The 26319-nt window shown below is 41.9% G+C and overlaps 1 protein-coding gene across 3 annotated transcripts in view; it reads right to left on the bottom strand.

Annotated features, from left to right (window-relative positions):
- Positions 1-5742: 5742 nt before the first annotated feature.
- LOC124137851 (phosphatidylinositol 4-kinase alpha-like) overlaps positions 5743-26319 on the bottom strand; it is an 82635-nt gene continuing 62058 nt past the window's right edge. For all 3 annotated transcript variants that reach the window (XM_046504326.2, XM_046504327.2, XM_046504328.2), the window contains 15 exons: positions 25813-25892; positions 23746-23927; positions 22768-22900; positions 20957-21082; positions 20131-20184; positions 18575-18695; positions 17223-17352; positions 16960-17030; positions 15039-15111; positions 12361-12523; positions 10446-10550; positions 9786-9911; positions 9137-9257; positions 8195-8354; positions 5743-6353 (listed from right to left, as the gene is read on the bottom strand). In XM_046504326.2, the coding sequence (XP_046360282.2) occupies positions 6128-6353; positions 8195-8354; positions 9137-9257; positions 9786-9911; positions 10446-10550; positions 12361-12523; positions 15039-15111; positions 16960-17030; positions 17223-17352; positions 18575-18695; positions 20131-20184; positions 20957-21082; positions 22768-22900; positions 23746-23927; positions 25813-25892 (1871 nt within the window). In that variant the 3' untranslated portion in view covers positions 5743-6127. The remainder of the gene's footprint in view (positions 6354-8194; positions 8355-9136; positions 9258-9785; positions 9912-10445; positions 10551-12360; positions 12524-15038; positions 15112-16959; positions 17031-17222; positions 17353-18574; positions 18696-20130; positions 20185-20956; positions 21083-22767; positions 22901-23745; positions 23928-25812; positions 25893-26319) is intronic.

The following is a 26319-nucleotide window of genomic DNA, read 5'->3' as shown; positions in this document are numbered from 1 at the left end:
TCACAACAGTATAAGTATCTATACCGAAACGTCGCTTTTTACAGTATTAAAGAAGTTGTTATCCATAAAATTGTGTCTACCTTGTCAGCTATGTCTGTGTTTGTAGGTGCCCGGAAGAACCATGCAGCCGACACGAGCTCGTCAAGGACTACATGACTTGCTTATTTTAAAGACCACCACCAACAGCTGGAATATTGCACTGATAGTCCAGATATGACAGCGAGGAGTTCATGTGTTGACTGGCCTCCTGTGTACATAAACCAGGACCCGTGAAGATCAGGGTTAGAATAAGTCTTCAGCAACCCATGCTTGCCGTAGAAAGGTGACTATGCTTGTCGTAAAAGGCGACTAACGGGATCGGGTGATCAGGCTCGCTGACTTGGTTGATGCATGTCATCGATCCCAATTGCGTGGATCGATGCTCATGATATCAATCACTGGATTGTCTGGTCCAGACTCGATTATTTACAGACCGCCGTCAAATAGCTGGCATACTGCTGAGTGCGGCGTTAAACAACAAACCAACAACAACAACAACATAAAACCAGTTTAGCACATCTGCTGTGGATGTCCATTGGGTCACGATAGTGGATACAACCATTCGGACAATCTAACCATCATTTACGTGACTATTCATTAATAATTATGATTTTGTGAAAAATTTATATTGCTCATGGAGTAATCTGACCGTCACATCACATTAGGGGCCCACAGTTCACCACGTCTGCCGAAACAGAAGGTAGCATGAAGAAATTAAACTTGCCATGATCACAGGGTTCGCAAGGGACGCAACTCTTCACAGCAAATTGTGGTTCCTCGGACGACTGTTTGTTCGTTTGTTTGTTGTTTAACGCCACACGCAACAATTTTCCAGCCATATGACGACAATCTGTAAAACATTTGTAGCTGATATATGGCTGAAATAATGCCAATGCGACATTAAGTTTTAAATCACTTACTGTAAATAATCGAGCTTCGACCAGACAATCCAGTGATTGACATAAGCATGGATGTACACAATTGGGATACGATGACATGCATCCACCAAGTCAACGAGCCTGACCACCCAAGCCCTTAGTCAACGGCGCCACCTGTGGCCCTACAGCTGCCTGTAAATAATCCAGTATGGCACAGACAATCAAGTGATTTATATTGTGGTTTGTAGGTTGGTTTGTTGTTTAACGCCGCACTCTGCAATATTCCAGCTATATGACGGCGGTCTGTAAATAATCGAGTCTGGACCAGATAATCCGGTGATTAATATCATGAGCATCGATCCACGCAATTTGGATACGATGACCTGCATGAACCAAGTCAGCTAGCCTGACCACTTGATCCCGTCAGTCGACAAGCATAGTCACCGTTTAATATTGTGATCCACACCATCAACCAATCACAGAGTCTAACAACCTGATCCATTAAGTTACCTCTTGTGCCAAGCATAGATTGTCGGAGATCAGTCCAAACAGAGAATCCTAACAGGTGCTCTCAAAAGTATTTCCAGTACATCAAAGCATAAGGCCACACGTTTTAAATTTTGTTTCACTGACGTATTCCAGGTTTTCCACACAAGGTTGGTCGAAATAAAAAAATAAAAATAAAAATAGGCGTCAGTTGTTTCTTTCTTTTTTTATTTTTTTATATGAAAGACATTCTGCTGTGGAGTTAAAACTGCAGCTGGCCTGATGAATCAATACTGATGATGTAGACATGGAATTTATATACAACATTTTAAATTGTAAAGGAGGGTCTATAAAACAAGCGCGAGACATAAGAAAAATAAATAGTTTTATGTTTGATTTATTTCTTGAACGGCTGCTTTTCAGTTGGTGCTACAGGCCCGTGAAATGAAAAATGAAATATGTGTGGCCTAACTACGTGTTCATTGACTGTTGGAGAAAAGTAGTCAGATTTTTTTCTACAGGCATTTTGACTTTCACATCCATGGTCGTTTCGAAGTTTGTCTGTTCTGACAACAATCCCTTTCATTGTCAGACCATGTTTGTTTATTTGTTGTTTAACGCCGCACTCAGCAATATTCCAGATATATGACAGCTGTCTGTAAATAATCGAGTCTAGACTGAAAACCCAGTGATTGACATCATGAGCATCAATACACACAATTGGGATACGATGACATGCAGATCCTGTTAGTCGCCTCTTACGACAAGCATAGTCGCCTCTTACGACAAGCATAGTCTCCTTTTACAGCAAGCACAGCAAGCACGGGTTGCTGAAGACTTATTCTTTTCCCCAGATCTTTACGGGATGTTGTCGACCATGTGTTGACAATTAGAAAGTAACAGACTCCATAAATAAAAACATCACAATGGAATATACTTAGATCATTTTATTCTAGTAGTACAAAATCATATTTCCAGGAAAACATTTCAGGTCGATGCTTCTATATAACTACACACAAGCAGAGACCAGTAGCACACTGATGACTGCCTCCATGTCACTGTATTCAATAAAGATACTACATTCTACACACTATCTGTCTATTATGCCCCATCAATATTGCACTCGAAAGGTAATCAAGAAATGAAAAATAGTATCTTTGCTATTTTTGTAAGACCAGACTTTCTCATCTCACTTATTCAAGTGAGTGAGTGAGTTGGGTTTGACGCCGCTTTTAACATTATTCCAGTTATATCATGGCGTGTCAGCTTAATGTGGGAGGAAAGCCCCAAATGATGCAGGTCTTAGACGTTTACCACTTCGGTGAAACCCACGAGCACGGGTATGGTGCTGACAAACCTAGAAACATAATCGGGGTGAACCGGGATTCGAACCCACAACCATAGGTTTCTGGCGTGTCCAGGGGACGCAACTCTGCACAGCGAATCGCGGCGCCTTAGACGACTGGGCCACCCGTGCCCCTCACTTATTCAAAATTTCACTACATTGGGTGAGTGAGGGAGTTTGGTTGAAGCTGCTTTGAATAGTATTTCAGTTATATCATGGCGTGTCCACTTCATGTGGGAGGAAAGCCCCAAGTGATGCAGGTCTCAGACGTTTACCACTTCGGTCAAATCCAGGAGCACGGTATGGTGCTGACAAACCTATAAACATAATCGGGGTGAATCGGGTATCCAAACCAGTTTTTTTTATCTTAAATGCAGTGCCATTGATGACTGGGCCGTAATGTTTGTTTGTGGTTTAACGCCGCACTCAGCAATATTCCAGCTATTCCACGAGAGTTAGCATGTTACACCACAACCACACATCTCAAAGGGGGTAGTGTGGCGGGGGGTGGGGTGGAAAAGACACCAAACATGGCACATTTTATCTAGTGTCTCTGGAGTGCCAAGCAGACACATCAACCACCCTAATACCCCTGTACATTGGGAGACTGACAATGAGAACAGTGTCCAGTTAAACACGAATATCAGAAACCCTGTTAATCCAGACAGGGTGTCCAGTTTAACAGGCTCCAGATTAACAAGGTCCTTCTGTATCATGATTGCTTGTACTGGTGGTGTCATGTACACAGAAACTGACACAAACTGTACACTTCACATCAACTGTACAGTCCATTACATAGAGTGACGTTGAAAGGTACAGTCCATTATATATAGTGACATCAGAAGTGAGCCTTTATGAATCGGAACGAGTGACAGCACAATGAGACAAAATAAATTATATATTAAGTGTTCAATACTAAGGGGGGTCTTGGAATCCTTGAGGTTTTCTACAGTATTTTGACTAGGGAGCCCCTAAAATTAAAAAAATCTTAACATTAGAATTATGACAAAGCCCCCTTGACTTTTGTGCTAATTTTGAACACTGTGTATAACGGTATATACGTTTTTTGGCCCACACTGCTGCATATTCTTACTTGGAACACTCAGTTTAACAAACTTTCAACAATGGATGGAGAAAACCTTGGCTTGCTCCCCAGGTCATGTTGGTGTTTGGGACAAAAGGATCCACATGGTGTTGAAAATAACAAAACAAGTTATTAAAATTAGAAAACATACAACTGTCTTAGAAATGATTGTTACAATTGTATCATACATTAGTGCTTATAGACATAGATTGTGTCTTGTACATATGTACATAAAACAGAAAGATGTGAAACCAAAAAAATAAATGATAATAGTTCCATATCACAGCTAAAACAAAAGAATGATTGTTCTTACCCTTTGTCCAATCCTATCCAGAACTACTTAACTCTATTCACAAACCCATCTTTGCGCATCTCAGCACATAATGTCTTCAAAGAGCTCCACTTGTTCTGACCAATCATATGGTCTGCTGTGGTAAGGCAGCAGCCAATCAGAATTGATATCTAATATATCAATATTATTGATGAATACAATATCACCATTTATAGATCAACTTCTTAATATTATATTTGTTTCAATATATTAATCCTTTCTGTACAATAAAACCTAAGCCACATTGTCATTAGAAGACATCATTACATTTGTTCATATATCATTTATATTATGATTTATGTATTGTTGTTACAGTAATTTATCACATATTTCATAAATTTTAGTTACATAAACAGAGAAAAGTTGGATTGTTTAGAAATGGAACACAATTTATACCAATAGTGTCCTCCCAATTGGTTAACTCTTACAAGAGTATTAAGAACTGAAGCAAGCTCACTGACATTTCAACTTTGTTCATTTTATTCATGGTGTTACTTAGAACATAACGCAATAACATTTCTTGTATATTCTGTAGGTTGATAAAAGGGGTACTCTCTAACGAATGAGCTATGTGCTATAGGAACTTGGAGAATAGTACAACAATAACATGATTCATATGGTAACATATAACATTGATAAAACACAGTATCACAGCCGCATCTTGAGGAAATATGTACATGTTTACAGAGGGATTACATTGCAGACTAGACAGTGAGGTGAGTTGGAGTTTAATGTCACGTTCAAGATTATTGAACTTATATGTACATGCATATAGGTGCGTGTCTGCTTGTACTTGTCCAGCCTAATGCCGGTCTATAGTGCTAGCCCACTAAGATATGCCACAAATATACAAAAGATCACTGCCATCTTCTCATAAGGCCACAATAAATTAATTGCTAGATCATTATCCGCTTTTTTTTCAAAAGTGGGGAGGGAGGTTTTTTATTTTTTATTTTTTAATTCTCTATCAAAGTCATCAAATTGAACACTGGACACCTTGGTATGAACATAAGATGACTGAAATAACAAAGATAATAAATAAACATTGATTTCAACAATAGCAGTCGGATGTACCTGTGTCAAACCTATTTTCGTTTTCCCTGCCCCAAATTGTACTTGTGCGTTTATGAATTTATCCTCAATTTATCCCCACAAGCAAACTTGTTGAAGATTTCCGTAAGAGTCAAAGACTCTGGCAAAGGACAGGCATACCAGTCTTTAATGGTTTGCACACTCGTATTTTCAAAATAGTGAACACCATCTTGACAGCAAGCACACAAAAGGCAGGTACACAAACAGTTGTAGACCATTTTATGGCATGTTGTAAACATGAAATGGCCCATTCGTCACCACTCGCCCCTTTCCGTTACCTGCAAGAAGACTCGTCCCCCTATCGATGACTGTATGTGCGAAAATATGACAAACCAATCAGAATGGGCGTATGATTTCGAGTTCTTTGTCAAATAATCCCTCATAAATAATTTTTGATTTTACATATGTCTTGCATCTAAAAATATACCCAAGACACAGTTAATTGTGTTCAATCATACTGTATAATTCTGCACGTCCCGATGTGCATCTGAAATATATATAATATGGGGAAATATATGTGAACCATTACGCAACGAGTTGACAATTGTTTTAGGTATGCCCGTTTGCGCTATTCGGCTTGTCCCGGAATAACACGAGTTGGTCACGAATGGAAATGGCCGTTTGACAGCTGATGTCGTTAAAGTGATTACACATTTTACTCGGACAAATAAAATTAATTTGTTGGGGGGGTTAGTCGTGAGTCGGGTGGGGATCATAATCTAGCAATCAGTTCATTATGGCCTAACAGGCAACAGGAGAGAATCCACATTTCGAGGGACTTCACACACTGCAATAAATATCTATACACTGTATACACAGAGTCTAGCAGAGTCTTGCACTGCTGGATTCCAAATTCTGAGACGCTGAGTGAATCAATACGGAATCTGGTTTTGATAGTACTGTAGCATGTCGTAGGTGCGACCACGCCAGTTGAGGGTGCAGTCTCGGATGATCTTCAGCATGAAGTTGGCAGCCTCTCTCTCGTTGGCCTGTGGGGCAAAGCGGCTCCGGAGCAGCTTGATGGTTTGTCCGCGGAAACACGGCAGCCTCGTGTCCAGCATGAGGGACACCAGGGAGATGATTGCCTCCTGGTAGGGCCTGGAGACACAGAGCAGTGTCAGCTATGTTATTATATAGAGGATTTTATTTGAGTGTTCATGTCATACTATGTTTACCACATGAATATCTAGGCAGGAGTGTTGTACACATAGAATGAGATGAGTGAGTGAGTGAGTGGGTTGTGTTTAGCGCCGCTTTTAACAGTATTCCAGTAATATCACGCGTGTCAGCTTAATGTGGGAGGAAAGACCGAAGTGATGCAGGTCTCAGTCGTTTACCACTTCGGTGAAACCCATGAGCCTAGGTATGGTGCTGACAAACCTAGAAACATAATCGGGGCGAACCGGGATTCGAACCCACAATCATAGGTTTCTGGCATGCCGAAGGGACGCAACTCTGCACAGCGAATTGCGGCGCCTTAGACGACTGGGCCACCCGACCCCCTAGAATGAGATGAACACTCATATAATGTTCTATATATTACCGAAGATGTCTATATACAGAGACAAATTAAAGTGTTTACCTATAAGGACAGCAAGTCGCAACAGCAGCCTGACCAAAATTTTTTGAATGATGTCAACATTCTTCAGCCATGACGTTTCTATTTTGACGTCATTCCGACCTCATGTCACAATAAGAATCAAATGATGTCAACAATACCATCCGGATGATGGAAACAAACCCTAGGGCACATATGATTTTTATGAACCCTGATATGTTTGCCCTTGTAGGTAATAAGTTATGTTATATTGTTTCTCATACAATAAACCTTTCCTGACAGTCAGAATTCTCAGCTTTACCACAGTCACTCAAGTTTGGATCATACAAACCAGTGATTGAAAGCATGAGCATCATTCTAAATGATGATATTTATCTCAAGACCAATAATACCCTGAAGTTCACAATATGTAGCTTGTACTGATGTGGACAACAAAGAGTGAGTGAGTGAGTTTGGTTTAATGCTGCTTTGAACAGTATTTCAGTTATATCATTGCATGATGTGAGAGGAAGTCCAAAGTGATGTTGGTCTTATGAAGGATCTCACCCGAGTGTCTTTTGATATCAAATATATCAACACAATATCAATAAAAGCTTCAAACTGTGAGGCTTGCTGTATGTAAGTGAGTGAGTGAGTTGGGTTTTACGCCGATTTCAACAGTATTCCAGTTATATCGCGGAGTGCCAGCTTTATGTGGGAGGAAAGTCAGAAGTGATGCAGGTCTCAGACGTTTAGCACTTCGGTGAAACCCACGAGCACGGGTATGGTGCTGACAAACCTAGAAACATAATCGGGGCGAACCGGGATTCGAACCCACAATCAATTCTGGCGTGCCCAAGGGACGCAACTCTGCTAGCCTTAAACGACTGGGCCATCCGTGCCCCCTGCTGTATGTAAACAGTAATAAGCAGTGTCCTGTCTATAAAAGGTACAGCTAACCAGTTGCAGCAGGAGAAAAATTAGCCATGTCATTTGATGGTCATGGTAACTGATGGTCACAACGGTTGCAAAGCATCGTGATGCAAGTTTATTGCAGCGATATCTCGAGTGGAGACGAGCTTTGGATGATAAAGACATTTATTACTTTGGAAACCAAAGGTGGATCCAGAGAGGGGGTCCGGCCCCACCCTTTGGAAATCAAATGTAGTATGTTGTAGGCAGTAGAATTTAGAGAGGATCGTGATATTTTAGGACCCCTCCCTTTTAACAATGCTGGATCCTCTGTTGGTAACACCAATCATTACAGTCATGGATCTCACAATTAAAAAACATTAACAGGTTGATCTGGCATCTTTAACCCATGATCACAGATTCCTGGCACGCCTAAGGGACATAACTCTGCACAGCCAATCGGCCACCCATTCCAATGACATCAGCGTACCTGACAGCAAGGTATCCCTGCACGCACAGCTCCATGAACCACTGGAAGGACGGCGCCTCCATCGTGCCACCCATGATCATCAGCATCTCCTCGGTCAGCTTGATGTCCGGCTCCCAGCCGAGGTTTCCTCCCGGGGAACTCTCAAACATGAAGCCAAAATCTGCAACAAAATGTCCCCCTAGCATTAAGGTCAGTCAAACAGAAACAGTCCCAAATGGAAACTGACATGTTCTAATAATTTAATTAAAAATTCTTATTATATTTTGAGTTCAGTATGCATAGATGTTAGCGTGTTGGTTTTTACAGGTGTTTGATTTAAGCCATGTCTGCTTGAGGTGTGTTTAACTCTCAAAGGAACACAAATCTCATTGGAATCCGATCTTTGTGTTCACTTTGGCTTTGGTTAGCAGTAGCGAGAACTAAGATCTGATTTTAATGGGATTAAGAAACAGAGGTCACAGACATCTACCAGTTTGGTGAAACCTGTGAGCATGGTGTGTCAATTCGACCCATATTCAGCTTTTGCTGGCACATAGTGCCTACTAACTAGTATTGGTAAGGACTTGCAAATCCAGTAATCGTCCAAAAATCACATCAGTTGATATAGGTCCAGTTTCCAGGTTCCAATAAAGACTAATACACAACCCATCCTACAGGTCCTATGCACAAGTTAGCCATTATGTGTGTGCGTGCTTGTTATATAGCCAGCACTCAGCAATATTCCAGCTATATGATGACGGCCTGTAAATAATCAAGTCTGGACCAGACAATCAAATGATTGATATAGTGATCAATGTTCCACTCCATCAGGTAATAAAGCCCAGTATAAGTCACTGAGCTTGACCACCCATTCCTTTCAGTCGCCTCTTACGACCAGCATAGGTTGCTGAGGACCAATTCTAACCCAGGATCCCACAGGAACATGTGAACATGGTGACTGACCAATGTGGATGATGTGTCCCTTGCTGTTGAGCATGATGTTTCCATTGTGTCTGTCCTTGATCTGCAGCAGGTAGCTGACGATGCTGTAGGCAGCCATGCTGACAACGAAGTTATGTCGGGCCTGTAGGAGACATGGTTGTCATGGTTACACATCTACTACCACATATGCTCACACACATTCTGGGCTACATATATATGTATGAAAACTGCATCTACATCTAAACAAGAGTCATAAGAAGATGACAAACCCCCCAGAACCCCCCAAAATTCGAAAGAACAAATCTGACTGTTGCCTTAAGTCCAACTTGATGAGAGAATCGGTATCTAATCTGCTTTTCCATGTTCAAGAGTAGTTTAATAGTATATTTTCATTACATATATACCCAATGATACACATAATACTTGTAGGCAAAAAAGACCTAGACATTTTAAATCCAAATGTTACCATCATTAATTTTCAATAGATGTAGAGAATGGAAGTAGCTGACTTTGAATAGTAGCCACACCCACAAACCATGGATATTTGTTGCTATGTCAATTAGCCTTATCATAGCTGGGGGACATGCAAGTGATTAAAATTCCTTACATAATTTAATATTAAGAAGAAAATGAAAAATATGAGTTTGAGTTACGAAATAGAACAACTCACAGCTTGGAACTCCGGTGAAGATTCATCTCCATACTTGGCTATGAAATACTCATACATGCCGATGTCGGTCTGTCTCCCGATCTGGTCACGTGACTTGCTGTCCGGCACACACTCGATGACCCCGCACTGCAATATAACATAAAGACAGTGTCATACAGGTCAACAGGGGTGAAGCGATACATCAGGGCACTGGTGCCTGGTCACTTTTCTTGTGATGACACAATACACGAGACACTTTTCTATGTACACTTGCTGAAAAAGAATTACTACTCGTTTAGTGACCACTGGCATTTTTGTCAGTCATATATAGCAAAATGTGTTGTAATTACTGCTACAAGGTCATTACAAAAAAAGCCCTTCCAAACATGTGTCTACAGCTTGCTTTTCCTTTTGAACCTGCTCTGAAATATTTATTGTCAAGAAGTTTCCATGCGATTTGAAGTAAATATGCGTATCGTGATACACATCATATCGTGACCTTGGTGTATCGTTTCACCCCAACAGGTCAACAGTCATTCTTCTCACACCACACTGTTATACAACACAGATAATGATTAACCTTCATCCAAGGGCAGTGTTGATATTATCGTTCATCTCATCATACAAATTTGCAAATTAGCCTTGACCTATACATATTCATAGAAACAGAGAGCTCCTCACCCCTGGAGCTGTGGCAACAACCCTGTAGGGAGCTAGGTAGAGTTCGAGTCCTGCCAGCTCAAAGATATTCTTGAACATTCCTATCACCTGGAGCGCCAGCATGTCCTGAAACAGAGGTACCCGGTACATCTGACATGGTCATTCTAGATGGGGATGTTGGAACAGAGGGGGTCATTCTAGATGGGGATGTTGGAACAGAGGGGGGGTCATTCTAGATGGGGATGTTGGAACAGAGGGGGTCATTCTAGATGGGGATGTTGGAACAGGGGGTCATTCTAGATGAGGATGTTGGAACAGAGGGGGTCATTCTAGATGGGGGATGTTGGAACAGAGGGGGTCATTCTAGATGGGGGATGTTGGAACAGAGGGGGTCATTCTAGATGGGGATGTTGGAACAGAGGGGGGGTCATTCTAGATGGGGATGTTGGAACAGAGGGGGTCATTCTAGATGGGGATGTTGGAACAGAGGGGGTCATTCTAGATGGGGATGTTGGAACAGGGGGTCATTCTAGATGGGGATGTTGGTACAGAGGGGGTCATTCTAGATGGGGATGTTGGTACAGAGGGGGTCATTCTAGATGGGGATGTTGGAACAGAGGGGGGGTCATTCTAGATGGGGATGTTGGAACAGAGGGGGTCATTCTAGATGGGGATGTTGGAACAGGGGGTCATTCTAGATGGGGATGTTGGAACAGAGGGGGTCATTCTAGATGGGGGATGTTGGAACAGAGGGGGTCATTCTAGATGGGGGATGTTGGAACAGAGGGGGTCATTCTAGATGGGGATGTTGGAACAGAGGGGGGGTCATTCTAGATGGGGATGTTGGAACAGAGGGGGTCATTCTAGATGGGGATGTTGGAACAGTGGGTCATTCTAGATGGGGATGTTGGTACAGAGGGGGTCATTCTAGATGGGGATGTTGGTACAGAGGGGGTCATTCTAGATGGGGATGTTGGAACAGAGGGGGGTGATGGTCATTCTAGATGGGGATGTTGGAACAGAGGGGGTCATTCTAGATGGGGATGTTGGAACAGAGGGGGTCATTCTAGATTGGGATGTTGGAACAGAGGGGGGTGATGGTCATTCTAGATGGGGATGTTGGAACAGAGGGGGTCATTCTAGATGGGGATGTTGGAACAGAGGGGGGTGATGGTCATTCTAGATGGGGATGTTGGAACAGAGGGGGTCATTCTAGATGGGGATGTTGGTACAGAGGGGGTCATTCTAGATTGGGATGTTGGAACAGAGGGGGGTGATGGTCATTCTAGATGGGGATGTTGGAACAGAGGGGGTCATTCTAGATGGGGATGTTGGAACAGAGGGGGGTGATGGTCATTCTAGATGGGGATGTTGGAACAGAGGGGGTCATTCTAGATGGGGATGTTGGAACAGAGGGGGGTGATGGTCATTCTGGATGGGGATGTTGGAACAGAGCGGATCATTCTAGATGGGGATGTTTGGGCACATGTACAAAGAGTGAGTTAATACTGCATGAACAATGTTTCAGCAACAAGTTGGGGTATTGATGAAAATATCTCCTTTTCCCCCATCACGAGATGAGAGAAACATGATAAATGACCATCTGTCTATATTTTGCCTTGTCAATGTGGAACTCACGTAAAAACCACGTCAACAGTTTGTCACACTTCAACACTTATGATAAAGGGAGACAATTTAAGGGGATGTAACTCTTGTATGACAATAGTTCTGTCAAAGTGTTATGTTCACTGCAATAAAAATATCACTTTTCTCAACTTCAGTCTTTCACACTGAAGTATATAAAAAAAGCAAATATGCAAGTTACATGCCTGTAGAGGCAATCTGAAAAAGGTGACAGCAATATAACTAACCGTCCACAATGTTTGAGGACATCAACATGATCAAGGTTAGAAGTATCGAGCCCAACACCACCTACCTGTCTGACATCATCGCCGACCTTGAATATGCAGGCCTGCCAGTATTCGGGGACCACGGAGTCCTTGGCAAGGGCCTGGTTGTCCCCCAGGGCCAGTCTCTCCAGGCCATGGATGCCGCACCTCTTCACCCTGAATTTGGCCAGGTACGGGGCTTTCGCAGCACTGCAGGGGAAAAGTGGTTCATTTCAACAGCATTGAAACAAAATGGAAGCGTAGTCATAAAACTCCTACGTGTTTGTGTAAGCCATGAGTATTTTTTAAATGGTTGAATTCCCCATAGAGCGCAATAGTTTATATACCGTATTCGACGTAATAAGCGCCCCGCTCTAATAAGCGCCCACGGCGGTATTTGCTAATATATTGGCCAGTGAACAATCCCAATTAGCACTCCTTCCAATTGATCAATGTACACAACACTTATTTATTCGCGTATAATACATGTACGCACTCGTGTGTTATATGCAATTATGAGCAATTAAATTCTGGAAAAATGTATCTCTTGTATATAAACATTTCAGGCTGTCAGCATAAACCACAAAATGTATCTTTCAACCCTATTTTTTTCTCACCAAAATGATATTTTAATAAGAGTCCCCTATTTCTAATTTTGAGAGCGCCCTGGGTGCTTATTACGTCGAATACGGTATGTAATCCCCTGTAGTCTGGTTTACATTGATTGTAAACCCTCCTATGAGGGCCCACAATGATTGGTTGTGAATCGTCCAACAAGGTTACAATCGTTGTAAACCCGCCTATGAGGAGCTTCTAATACTTCTATACTTATAAATTTGTACTTGGTGTTTCAAACGTCCAATGTTCCAAAATCGAAGACAAGAAATGAAAGTTTTCACTATGGATGACAGGAATTGAACCTGCAAACTCACATATTGTGTTTAGTTTTCTAACCCACTGTTTTCCGACTGGGTCACCGAGCAGGTGATGAAAAGTTTTTCAATTTTACATGTCATGAATCCAGTTGGTCCATGCTGCACGTGGTCTTTCTCTCACACGCTTTAATCGGATTCCTCTTATACAGTCACACACTGTATTGTTTCACCATAAGGTATCGTGATGTTTTCTTGTCATCTATGTGATGAGTTGCTTTACAGGTTTGACATCGATATGTTCCCTCCTTTACAATCTCAAGTAATCCCTAAGAGAGGGACCGGTGAAGATTCCGGGGTAGAATAGATCTTCAGCAACCCATACTTGCCGTAAAAGGCGACTATGCTTGTCGTAAAAGGCGACTAACGGGATCAGGTGGTCAGGCTCGCTGACTTGGTTGATACATGTATGTCATCGATCCCAATTGCGTGGATCGATGCTCATGATATCAATCACTGGATTGTCTGGTCCAGACTCAATATTTACAGACCGCCATCATATAGCTGGAATATTGCTGAGTGCGGCGTTAAACAACAAACAAACAAACAAACCCTAGGAGAAGTGGTTCTCCTTTACGTACAACAGTCAAAGAAAGAGCAATGAAGTAGGTTACAGGTTTGGCCTGTATTCAACAAAGAGATTTCGGTGCCACGCCTGTTGTCATACCCATACTCTAGACTTATGATATCATGAGGATCCCTTGTCTGTTCCAAAGCAGTGTATTGGTGTATCTTTTTTGTCATCACTTTCCGAAGAATCAGTACATGGTGTCCAATTATAGGTGGCATCGAAGTCCTGTGTTATATGCAATAGTGTACTTACTCCATATATTTCTATCGACAACATTCTGACAATATAGTGGGAGTTATCTATTATGATAGATGCATTTACTTGCGTCGCCATCAACACAATCAGGAAACTTTATTGCGTATCTTCAACACCAACTGCATAAAATTTACAGGCATCTTACATCAAGGAGTGAGTGGGTGAGTTTGCCTTAAAGCCAACTGATAGTATTTCAGTATTATCATGGTGTGTCAGCTTGATGTGGGAGCAAAGCCTGAAGTGATGCAGTTCTCACATGTTTACCACTTCAGTGAAACCCAGGAGCACAGGTATGGTGCTGACAAACCTAGAAACATAATCAAGTTGAACTGGGACTCAGTCCCATGGTCATAAAAGACATAAGTCGTCTGCTATTAATTCCCATGCCCTCTGGGTCTGATGAAGCCAAGGCTTTTCCTGTCCTTGACCCTTGAAGATCCGGGCTAGAATAGGTCTTCGGCAACCCGTGCTTGCCATAACAAACGACCATGCTTGGTGTAACCCAGTTACAGTTAGACAGCAGCTGGGTTCCCTAGTGGACGTCTTATCTTTAAGGTCTGTGTGCTATTCAAGGTCTAAATTTACATCGTGATAGATAGAGGACCAGTGACCCATTTCCAGGACAAGAAAATGCAAGGCCAGTCGACCAGTCTTTTTGTGAGGCAGTGCCTTATCTGCTGTATAGCGCTATCGCCCTTGTGAATATCCAGTTTAGAATTAGCACTCTGTAACCCATGCTTGTCATAGGAGGCGACTGATGGGATTGGGTGCTATGGCTCACTGACGGGGTTGGTGCAAGTCATCGTATCCCAATTACTTAGATGGATGCTCATGATGTCAATCACTGGATTGTTTGATCCAGACTCGTTTATTTACAGACCCCTGTCATATACCTGGAGTATTGCTAGGTGCGGGGTAAAACAAAAAAAAACCCAAATATTCCTGTCCTGACACATATCTAACTTACCTCTGCATGGGTGTGCCAGATTTCTTGTCAATCTCAGTGACGATAGCTTCGGGGTTTGAAGGTAGGTAGCACCCTGGAACAAACACCCTACATCTTATCACAGAACTTACAGACATGGTTAGAAATTCACAGTAGGCCACTAGTCCAAGGCTCATAACATGCAGGAAGTACTAGTGACATGTCCTTGTGGACTACCACCTTTACCATTAATAAATGGGTGGTGGGGTAGCCTAGTGGTTAAAGCGTTCGCTCGTCACACTGAAGACCTGAGTTCGATTCCCGACATGGGTACAATGTGTGAAGCCCAATTATGGTGTCCCCTGCCGTGATATTGCTGGAATATTACTTAAAGCGGCGTAAAACCATACTCACTCACCATTAGGTAAATTGCAATCATTTTTGTGAACGAGTGAAACCGTCCAATTATTTCCAACCCTGACAGATAACCATACCACTTGTATGTAATTAATGTAACTTTGTAGGAGTTAAATTTACATCATGCATGAGGCTCTTTGACACATGGTAACATAACACACACAAACACTGATATATTATGTATGATGGAATATGGTTTCTCTTTAAACAGAAAATTTAACAAAACCGTATTCCACGTAATAAGAATTAGAATATATTAGAATATAAATTTGCTGAAAGAGTTGAAAGATCGTAAATTTCGTGGTTTATGCTGACAGCCTGAAATGATACAAAAGAAAAGTCTGTGTGTATTATACACGACAGATAGAGTTTTCAAGAATTTAATTACCCGTAATTAAGGGTGCATATAACACACGAGTGCGTGTTATACACAAATAAATAAGTCCATTGATCAGTCGGAAGGGTGCTAATTAGGATTGTTCACTAGCCAACATATTAGAAAATATCGCCGTGGGCGCTTATTAAAGCGGGGTGCATATTACGTCGAATAGGGTATCTGTTTTTTTTACTGTCTTGATATGCTTTTCCTTATATGACTCTGAAACTTTTTCTAAATCACAACCCCTGTTCTATCAAGTGCATGATGGAACAATGTTTACATTCATAAAATCTAAACTCCTGGGTTGTACCGGGATTCGAACCCACAATCATAGGTTTCTGGCGTGCCCAAGGGACGCAGCTCTGCCCAGCGAAATGCAGCGCCTTAGACGACTGGGCCACCCGTGTCCCCCACAGAGGTTCAGAGGTCAATGCAAATACTTTCAGTAATTCTTACTAACTATTATAATTTTTGCTCTAAGCTAACTGGCTAGTTCACGTCAATTGTCTCACTGTTTTCACTGTTTGTGAAAAAGCACATAGCTACATGACATATCAAAGATTTGTCACAAATAATTGAAGATGATATTCCACTGTTCATGACATCACAGACAGTTCTGTGAGACAGTTTTTCAACATTTTTCAACAAGAAATGGACTTCACACATTGAACCCATGTTGGGAATCAAACCCAGGCCTTCGGGGTGACGAGCAAACGCTTTACCACTAGGTTGCCCCACCACCCCTACTCTTACAGTCCCTTAACAGCCATGCCTTCCTACAGCAGTGAGTGAGTGAGTGAGTGAGTGAGTTGGGTTTAACGCCGCTTTTAACTGTATTCCAGTTATATCATGGCATGTCAGCTTAATGTGGGAGGAAAGACCGAAGTGATGCAGGTCTCAGACATTTACCACTTCAGTGAAACCCACGAGCACGGGTATGGTGCTGACAAACCTAGAAACATAATCGGGGCGAACCGGGATTCGAACCCACAATCATAGGTTTCGGGCGTGCCCAAGGGATGCAACTCTGCACAGCGAATCGCGGTGCCTTAGACGACTGGGTCACCCGTGCCCCCGTTGGCTGGTGAATACAAGTGTATATATGAACCTGTGTCTGTTTATTTTAATATTATATTTTAGTATCCAGCATTGAAAACCACAACCTACCTTGCTGCAACTGGATTTTACTCAGACACTTCAAACATGCTTCATTTCTCTCTGGACCTTTGGGATACGGCCTGAAATGTATCAACACCATGACAGTAACTAAAAGTTCAGAATAAACACCTGGAGTATTTCAACACTTGAATAGTCTGTAATAATCATACAAATTGGAAGCATGCATTTAAAAACAGAAACTGAAGTTTCATGCTGGCTTAGGACCATGAATCTTTCTCTGCTGAGTTCAGTTTGCAGTTTGTCCCACCTACCTAATATCTCCAGAAATGGCTGTGATTTTCCCGAAGAAGTCGAACTCCCTCTCATAGAACTGCAGGGCAGGACCTGCTAAGGATTTTGTGATCTCAGTCATCAGGGCCTCCAGCTTGTCTCCAATCTCCTCTGTGGAGGAACATATACAACGTTAGATACAGATCTCCTGTGTGGAGGAACGTACACAACGTTAGAAACAGATCTCCTCTGGGGAGGAACATACACAACGTTAGAAACAGATCTCCTCTGTGGAGGAACGTACACAACGTTAGAAACAGATCTCCTCTGTGGAGGAACATACACAACGTTAGAAACAGATCTCCTCTGTGGAGGAACGTACACAACGTTAGAAACAGATCTCCTCTGTGGAGGAACGTACACAACGTTAGAAACAGATCTCTTCTGTGGCCGAACGTACACAACGTTAGAAACAGATCTCTTCTGTGGAGGAACGTACACAACGTTAGAAACAGATCTCCTCTGTGGAGGAACGTACACAACGTTAGAAACAGATCTCTTCTGTGGAGGAACGTACACAACGTTAGAAACAGATCTCCTCTGTGGAGGAACGTACACAACGTTAGAAACAGATCTCCTCTGTGGAGGAACATACACAACGTTAGAAACAGATCTCCTCTGGGGAGGAACGTACACAACGTTAGAAACAGATCTCCTCTGTGGAGGAACATACACAACGTTAGAAACAGATCTCCTCTGTGGAGGAACGTACACAACGTTAGAAACAGATCTCCTCTGTTGGGGAACGTACCCAACGTTACATACACAATATCAGAAACATATCTCCTCTCTAATCATGCAAGGCGGGGTATTCCTAAGACTGACTGACAAAATCATCATTTTTCTCTCCCTTCAATAAGATAGACATTTGAATGGAAGAGACTTTGCATTAGGAAGTACTGTCATACAGTCTCAGCCATCTACAAGACATTCCAGAATATTCTTTCGTTTAGTTTAACATTTTGAATAGAGAACCTTGTCAAAATATTTTCAAAGCATAGTTAGAAATCAAAGTTGTCAGTTTGAAAATAGTGCCTTATTGCTCAAGAAAGCTGCTTTCTGATTGGCTGTCGATTTCGTGTTAGTTATTTCAGTGGTTGGTCAATGTAATCGAATGGTCGTTCTGACATGACCTGTAATGGGACATCCTCAGATCTTTGTTTAGCGGTAGAGAGAACTAAAATCTGCTTCTAATGATATTTATATCATGGGCACCCTTCAAATTTTGACACAACTTTATGACCAAGACGCAATGGATATATTTTCCACTACTGTTTAGCTGTGGCTATGGCATCAGGTATCCACGACAACTGATCCTAAGATTTCTCCATACCGTCCTTGATGGTAGAATCCTCGTCCATGAACATATTGGTCTTCATGTTCCACAGCAGCTGGTGGGCCAACAGCTGGGAGGTCTTGGCGGCCCACATGATGAACTCATACATGTAGCCCATCTGAAACACACCAGCAACTTATTACGCCACTTTTAGCAATATTCCAGTAATACCACATTGGGTGACACCAGAAATGGGCTTCACACAATGTACCCATTTTGGAAATCGAACCTTGGTCTTCGGTGTGACGAGAGAAAGCTTTAACCTTTAGGCTACCCCACTGCCCCTCAACTTATTCATAACACTCCTTTCTGATCATCTTCCTGAGGCAAGGGAATTAACTCACTATAAAAGTCCAGTTTCCACCCTTGCCGAGTTAGGCTGGTATTATGGAGTTAGATTTTGGCTGGACTAACAAGTCTATGCATTTTCCAATCAAATTGCGCAATGAAATTGAAATCCCGTTCGTAAACTGTCATGCAGATTTCGGTCGATTGCAGGATTTGCAAAGCATGTGCACTGCCAACTTATTGTCAACAAATATTTTTCAAATCTTTTTATGTTTTTCATCAAGGTGCTCACATGATTTGATGCACTTCGTGATGTAAGACCCGTTTTATCACAATATAGATCTTGATTATCGATCAGATCGTCTTGACTGGGCGCCGCAATTTTGTTTGAAGAAAGTGCAAGTGATACGAGAGGGGGTTCTGATTGGTCCATAGGAGAGGTATAGAAAGGACATAACTCGTAATATCCACTGGTGGCGCTATGATCGAGCCCAGGAATTTCAGCCTAGTTTGGCAAGGGTGGAAACTGGACTTTTAAAGTCAGTTAACTCACTTGCCTCGGGAAGATGGTTTCTTGTCAACAACAACTGTCAGTAAAAAACACCAACTTGTAAGACAAAGTTTCCTAATATTACAACTTCAATGGTTTCTGTATTTCACTGAGAATATGCCCAAGAAAAGAACATGATGCAATGTTAAGTTTTACATTATTGCAATATATGCAATGTAAAAAGCAGCGGTAGAAACTAACATTATTAGACCACTAGCCCTTATGACGACAAAAATAGCATGTTTCTACTAGTCCCTATGATACCTTACCTATTGGGCAGTTTGGCAAGGACTACAGGACTAGTGCCAATTTCTAACGCTGTAAAAAGACCTCAACAAGATCTATAGCCTTTTTCCCCCAAAGACCTGCCACAGACTATTTGTTTTGTTTGTTTGTTTGTTGTTTAACGCCGCACTCAGCAATATTCCAGCTATATGATGGTGGTCTGTAAAATAATCGCGTCTGGACCAGACAATCCAGTGATTGACATCATGAGCATCGATCCACGCAATTGGGATACGATGACATGCATCAACCAAGTCTGAGAGCCTGACCACCCAATCCCGTTAGTCGCCTTTTACGACAAGCATAGTCACCTTTTTGAACAAGCATGGGTTGCTGAAGACCTATTCTACCCCGGAATATTCATGGGTCATCTATTTGTTAGAAACCCTGGCTAATCCTGTTCAATGTCACTACTGACACCAAGTCTTACCGGGTCGTATCGGAGTGCCTGGACTATCTGTGGTATGTAGAACAGCAAGGCTTCCTGAAAGCAGACATATATGGATCACTCATCAAACATTTACCGTATTCAATGTAATAAGCACCCAGGGTGCTCTCAAAATTAGAAATAGAGGGCTCTTATTCGAATAAAATTTTGTTGAAAGTTGAAAGGTCGTAAATTTCGTGGTTTATGCCGACAGCCTGTAATGATACAAAAGAAAAATCTGTGCGTATCATACACGACAGATATATTTTTCCAGAATTTAATTGCCCATAATTAAGGGTGCATATAACACACGAGTGTGTATTATACACAAATAAATATGTCTTGTCTACACTGACCAATCGGAAGGAATTGGGATTGTTCACTTGCCAATATATTAGCAAATATCGCCGTTGGCGCTTATTAGAGAGGGGCGCTTATACGGTAATTCTCAATACCACAAATTTCAAACTGAAAACAGCGTGTAACGCCTGAACACACTAACATGCATCATACTGATACAAATTGATGGATATATGACTGAGATATCTCAGCAATATTCCAGCTATATGACAGAGATCTGTAAATAATCAAGTCTGGACCAGACAAACCAGTGATTTACATCATGAGCATCGATCTATGCAAATAGGATATGATGACATGCATCTTTCAAGTCAGTGACCTTGACCACCCGATCCCGTTAGTCGCCTCTTATGACAAGCATAGGTTAGCTGAAAACCAATTCTAACCCGGATCTTAATTCACATGTGGTTTCAGTAAGTATGAGAGCCAATAGGATTCATCCAAATAACATGTGATAATGACCACTCACAGATGGGTGAGATCGCAGAACTCTAACAGCGAACTGGGCCGTGAGGGGATGTGGGGGGTACAGCCGGGAGAAGTAGGAGAGCGCCAGGACAGGGGAGACAATTCCCCAGGTCATCATGTGAGTCAGCTGAAACACAGGTTGACATACTTTATTATACATAATCCAAAACACCACAAAACAATAAGGCTAAAAAAAAATAATCTTGGTTCTCAGGCACCGCCCGCATCATCGCAAAGTCAGCCCCACGTTTCGTTTTTATTTCCATTTAAAATAAAACAAAAAAAATCCTTAAATATTCTGAGTCCAACAGTAGTCAAATACTGTATTCCAGTATCTTACTCATCAAGGAACATTTATATAGAAGGCCCTTTCTCAGGTTGATTGTACACAACTGTTTATTTGGTTACACAACTGTTTATTTGGTTACATACTAGTTTGAATAACCCACCCGCCTGCACTATATTGTCAAAAAACATTGTCTGAGAACCAGTTCTTTTATTTTATTAAGCCTTACACTGTGTAGATGTAGTCTGTTAATATATCTGAAGATATGGGCATATTAGCTAAGCTAACATCTTACTAGCCTGGACTAGTGGCTAAAGTAGAAAGTATACGCAGTAGACACTGTCAATCTTACATGGGTTACAGCTAAACCAAAATAAGGAGTAATATAAAAAAAATATTTTTAAAAAAAAGTCTATATCTGAAAACCTACTGTTTATTCGTGGTTAAGGCCGTTCTCAGCAATATCCAAGCTATATTATGTAAATAATCGAGACTGGGCCAGACAATCCAGTGATTGACATCATGGGCATCGATCCATGCCATTGGGATATGATGACATGCAGTAAACGAAGTCAGCGAGCCTGACCACCCAATCCCAAAGGTCGCCTCTTACAACAAACATGGGTTGCTGGGGATTAAAAACCTACTGAACGAAAGCAGAACCAAAGACACATTTTCAGTTGCTTGAGGACCACAGACAAGTTCTTGTGTTCAGTGAGGGAATGATCTTTTTTCAACACGATAGTAATCGATCATCCAGCAATATCTAAACAAAATGGCTGTAGTGGTCATAAATAATTTGTTCAATATGGCTGCCAAACAGATTCAAAGCTCTTGAACAAATTGGGGTGTCATCATATGTGGAGTTTCAGCTGCATCGGTTTAATGGTTTAATGGAACGGATAAAATTGTTGTTGTTTGTTGTTTAACGCCTCACTCAGCAATATTCCAGCTATATGACGGCGGACTGTGAAAAATCGAGTTCGGACCAGACGATCCAGTGATTGACATCATGAGCATCAATCCACACAATTTGGATAAGAGGACATGCATCAACCAAATCAGCAATCTGACCACCTGATCCCGTTAGTCGCCTGTTACGACAAGCATAGTCGCCTGTTGTTGCTGAAGTTGCTGAAGACTTATTCTACCCCGGATCTTCACGGGTCGAACGGATAAAGCATGACGGATGCCGGATAAAACAGGTCATGACATACGCTAAATTGATGTTCAGTCAATTGAGCTAAAAAAAAAAAGACTTTGACTGTCTGATAACTCAAAGTTAATGCTGCAGATCAGACTTGCAGTTACTAATAAGCCCAGTTACACAGAGACACTTTCATAATTTCACACATGGCACTAATTACGTGTTCTAGACCGTGAAAATGAGCTACATATTGTGTCGCGATAATATTTTACCAAGTAGGCTGTTTACAAGTTGAAATTATTCCAACAATTTGGCTAAGAAGCATGCTAGAAATTCAGCAGGGTAAAGGTAAGGACAGAGTTGAGATGTTGACGCCTACCTCAGGCGCATCAGCCTCCACACTCTGGGCGGTGACGAGGAAGCTGAGGGCATCTGGGATGTGACATACAGCTTCAGGGTTGGTCCGTACCAGGCGGGTCACTTCCTTCACTAGGGCTTCCGACTGCCGGAACCTGCACACAAGGGGTGTACATTAGACACACTAAAACAGAAGTCTATCCAAGATTCCAAAAATAGTGTCCTTGCTAGGAAATTTTAGGAAAAAGATTGTTATTTAGCTCGAAAATTTGAAATTCCAATTTGGGTATTTTTGCTTATAAGTGTTGCAGGCTTTGAACCAAATATCAGCCTCCTAACAGATCTAGAAAAATACCTTTTGTTTGTTTGTTGTTTAACGCCGCACTCAGCAATATTCCAGCTATATGACGGCGGTCTGTAAATAATTTAGTCTGGACCAGACAATCCAGTGATTAATATCATGAGCATCGATCCACGCAATTGGGATACAATGACATGCATCAACCAAGTCAGCAAGCCTGACCACCCGATCCTGTTAGTCGCCTTTTACGACAAGCATAGTCACCCTTTACGGCAACCATGGGTTGCTGAAGACCTATTCTACCCCGGAATCTTCACGGGTCTGTAGTATTTGGATTGTGCAAACATTCACAAAGGATGCCAAACTTATTTGAACAAGTGCAATTATTACTATCAAGACAACCACCAGGTGACAGGATTTATGAATCTAGTGCCTGATTACATAACTCAGATAAAAAATTGCTGATTAGAAATGCATTAACTCTTTGTAGCAGCAATAAAATTTTTGAATCCCATGATGAGATTTGAAACCGAGGAACTTCCGATCCAAGGTCGGATGCCTTGTCCACGTGACCAAAGAGGTTAATCCTATCAACAAGCTGACATGGTAAGTATGTCACCTGTGGGATGATTCCAAGCCCTGCTACACATTTATCAGACATTACTACAAACAGAATATTGTGCTTACTTGTCAACTTACCGAGAAGGAAGAAAGACGGCGAGGGCTGGGGAAATGTCCCACGCTATCCTGGCCGTCTCCCGCCACTGTTTCTCCGTGAACGGCGACATCCTCCAGGCAGTGATCTTCTCCTCGTCGGGGATCTTCATCTCGGGCAGCTCCAGGGGGTTGTGGTGGGTGATGAGGGCATCCACAGTGCTGGACTGTCACAGAGATGGTCAGTCATTGGTCACTGAGGCTTCAGGTACATGACAATAGGTGAGGTCACATTCAAGATTATTGCACTTACATAGCGACATGCATGCGTGAGTGCGTGTTAAAATGCTTCAGCTAAAACGCTTGGGCCCACAATTTTTTATATGTGCTGGTCCTTAAGGCTCTCAGTTTACTCTGCTGAGTTTCAGACACTGCCCCCTTTTCCACTACAGCAGTGTAATATTATGACACCCTCTTCCCACTACAAACGAATAAAATTATGACACTCCTATCGCCTACAAAAGTGAAATATTATGACGCCCCCATCACCTACATAAGTCTGCCCCCTACCCACACACACTTAAGTAACAAACACACTTAACAAAATGAAACATATTCAAACCCCACAAGAAATAATAATTATTAATCATAACTGTGATAATTTACGTAATTACGTAATTCAACTATATTTTCCCAACAAATTATGCAATATCAGAAAATCTATGTTGACAGGTATGCTTATTGTGTGAACACATCAGCAAGTGACCTCTGACGTGTGTTTTGTCAATGGTGACAGGTCAGGTCAAATGCTTGTCTCTGTTCAGGCCTGGTGTGTGGCTGTTACGGGAATTGTGCATACTCCCTTGTATGAAGGCTGATGACAACACACAACACACAGCATATCATCATCAGTTCTCAATAACCATCACAACGACTGCTTGTTCCTCACAACTATTACCATTTTTCTCTGTAAAATGACATGATTTGGCCACAAGAAATAAGTGAGTGAGTGAGTGAGTGAGTATGGTTTTACACTGCTTTTAGCAATATTCCAGCAATATCACAGCAGGGGACACCAGAAATGGGCTTCACACATTGTACCCATGTCAGGAATCAAACCTGGGTCTTCGGTTAGACGAGCGAATGCTTAAATCAGTGGGCTACCTGACCGCCCACACAAGAAATAAATCACTGTGTAATCTTCGAAGCGCCAAGGCCAATTTGTTTCATACATGTGAGGCAGAAGACAATCTATTCCTCACATTCTATTTTGTAACTCACTCCAAGTACATGACAGTGGCCTGTAAATAACTGACTCTGGGCTAGACAAACCACTGATTGATATTATGAGCAACGATCCACCACTAGGGTACGATGACACACTCATGAGCCACTCAACCTGATAAGTTGCCTCTTACGACCAGCATGGGTTGCTGGGGACTAGGGCTGGAATGAGGCTGGAACCTGACCCTACCCGCTGTAGGTCTCAAGAGACAGGTAAAACATGTCCGATTGGGAATAGTTTGACCGTACTCCTGTCAAATTAAATTTAGATACCGTATATGACCGCGTATAAGCCGAATTTTGAGGACCAGAAAAAAGATTCTGTAGAAAGGGGTCGGCTTATCCACGGGATACACTTTCATGATAGTATTTTTCAGATCGTGATCTGTCAGAAACATCGCCTGAATGACGGTCCGAGAGATCACAACTTCCCGAAAGTTTGGAAGTTGCCACGACTAGAGCCATTATTGTTATAAATTATCAATAAAGTTATTATTATGGGTAGACGTATAAACCGATCTGGTCATGCATACACTGATGTTGACTGATGTTTTATCATTATGCAAACATATAAAGTCAGAAGGAATGTGCGCAAAGTCAGAAAGAAATGTGAACATATATCACTTATAGTGTAACCATAGAGTTCTAGATAATTTTTGCCATTAAATAATATAATCACGTGACTAACCAAGGGTCCGGGTAGTCCTGTGGGTACCCGGGTCCTACTCAGTACCTACCCGACCCGGGTACCCGAGTTACCCATCCCAGCCCTACGGTGGACCAATCCTATCCTAGAATCCCCACAGGGGATCTCAGTTTGTGACATACCACAAGGGACAGAATAAGGTTCCTCTTCCTCATGTAGTCCTTGACGAGGCTCGTACCGGCTGCATGGTTCTTCCGGGCACCTACAAACACAGACACAGCTGTTAACCCCTCACTGTCCCATCACTATAAGTGGTTTGTTTGTTTGTTTGTTTGTTGTGTAATGCCACACTCAGCAATATTCCAGCTATATGACAGCGGTGAGTAAATAGTAAAGTCTGGACCAGACAATCCAGTGATTGACATCATGAGCATCAATCTATGCAATTGGGATACAATGACATGCATCAACCAAGTCAGCGAGCCTGATCACCCGATCCGGCTAGTCACCTCTCATGACAAACATGAGATAAAGACCAATTCTAACCAGGATCTTCATGACGGACCATCAATTGTAGAAGGCATTTATTTCATATCAGTCAGTTGAAGATAACTTGAATTCCCAATTCATGAAAAACGTGAACATAAAAAATAAATATATATTTTAAAAATTTCTTTTCAAGCTGCAGT

This window comes from Haliotis rufescens, unplaced genomic scaffold (genome assembly GCF_023055435.1).
Source record: "Haliotis rufescens isolate VD_foot unplaced genomic scaffold, xgHalRufe1.0.p SCAF_138, whole genome shotgun sequence".
NCBI classification, from domain to species: domain Eukaryota; kingdom Metazoa; phylum Mollusca; class Gastropoda; order Lepetellida; family Haliotidae; genus Haliotis; species Haliotis rufescens.
The sequence above is the reverse complement of the archived record's forward strand: the minus strand, read 5'-3'. Positions and strand labels throughout refer to the sequence as shown.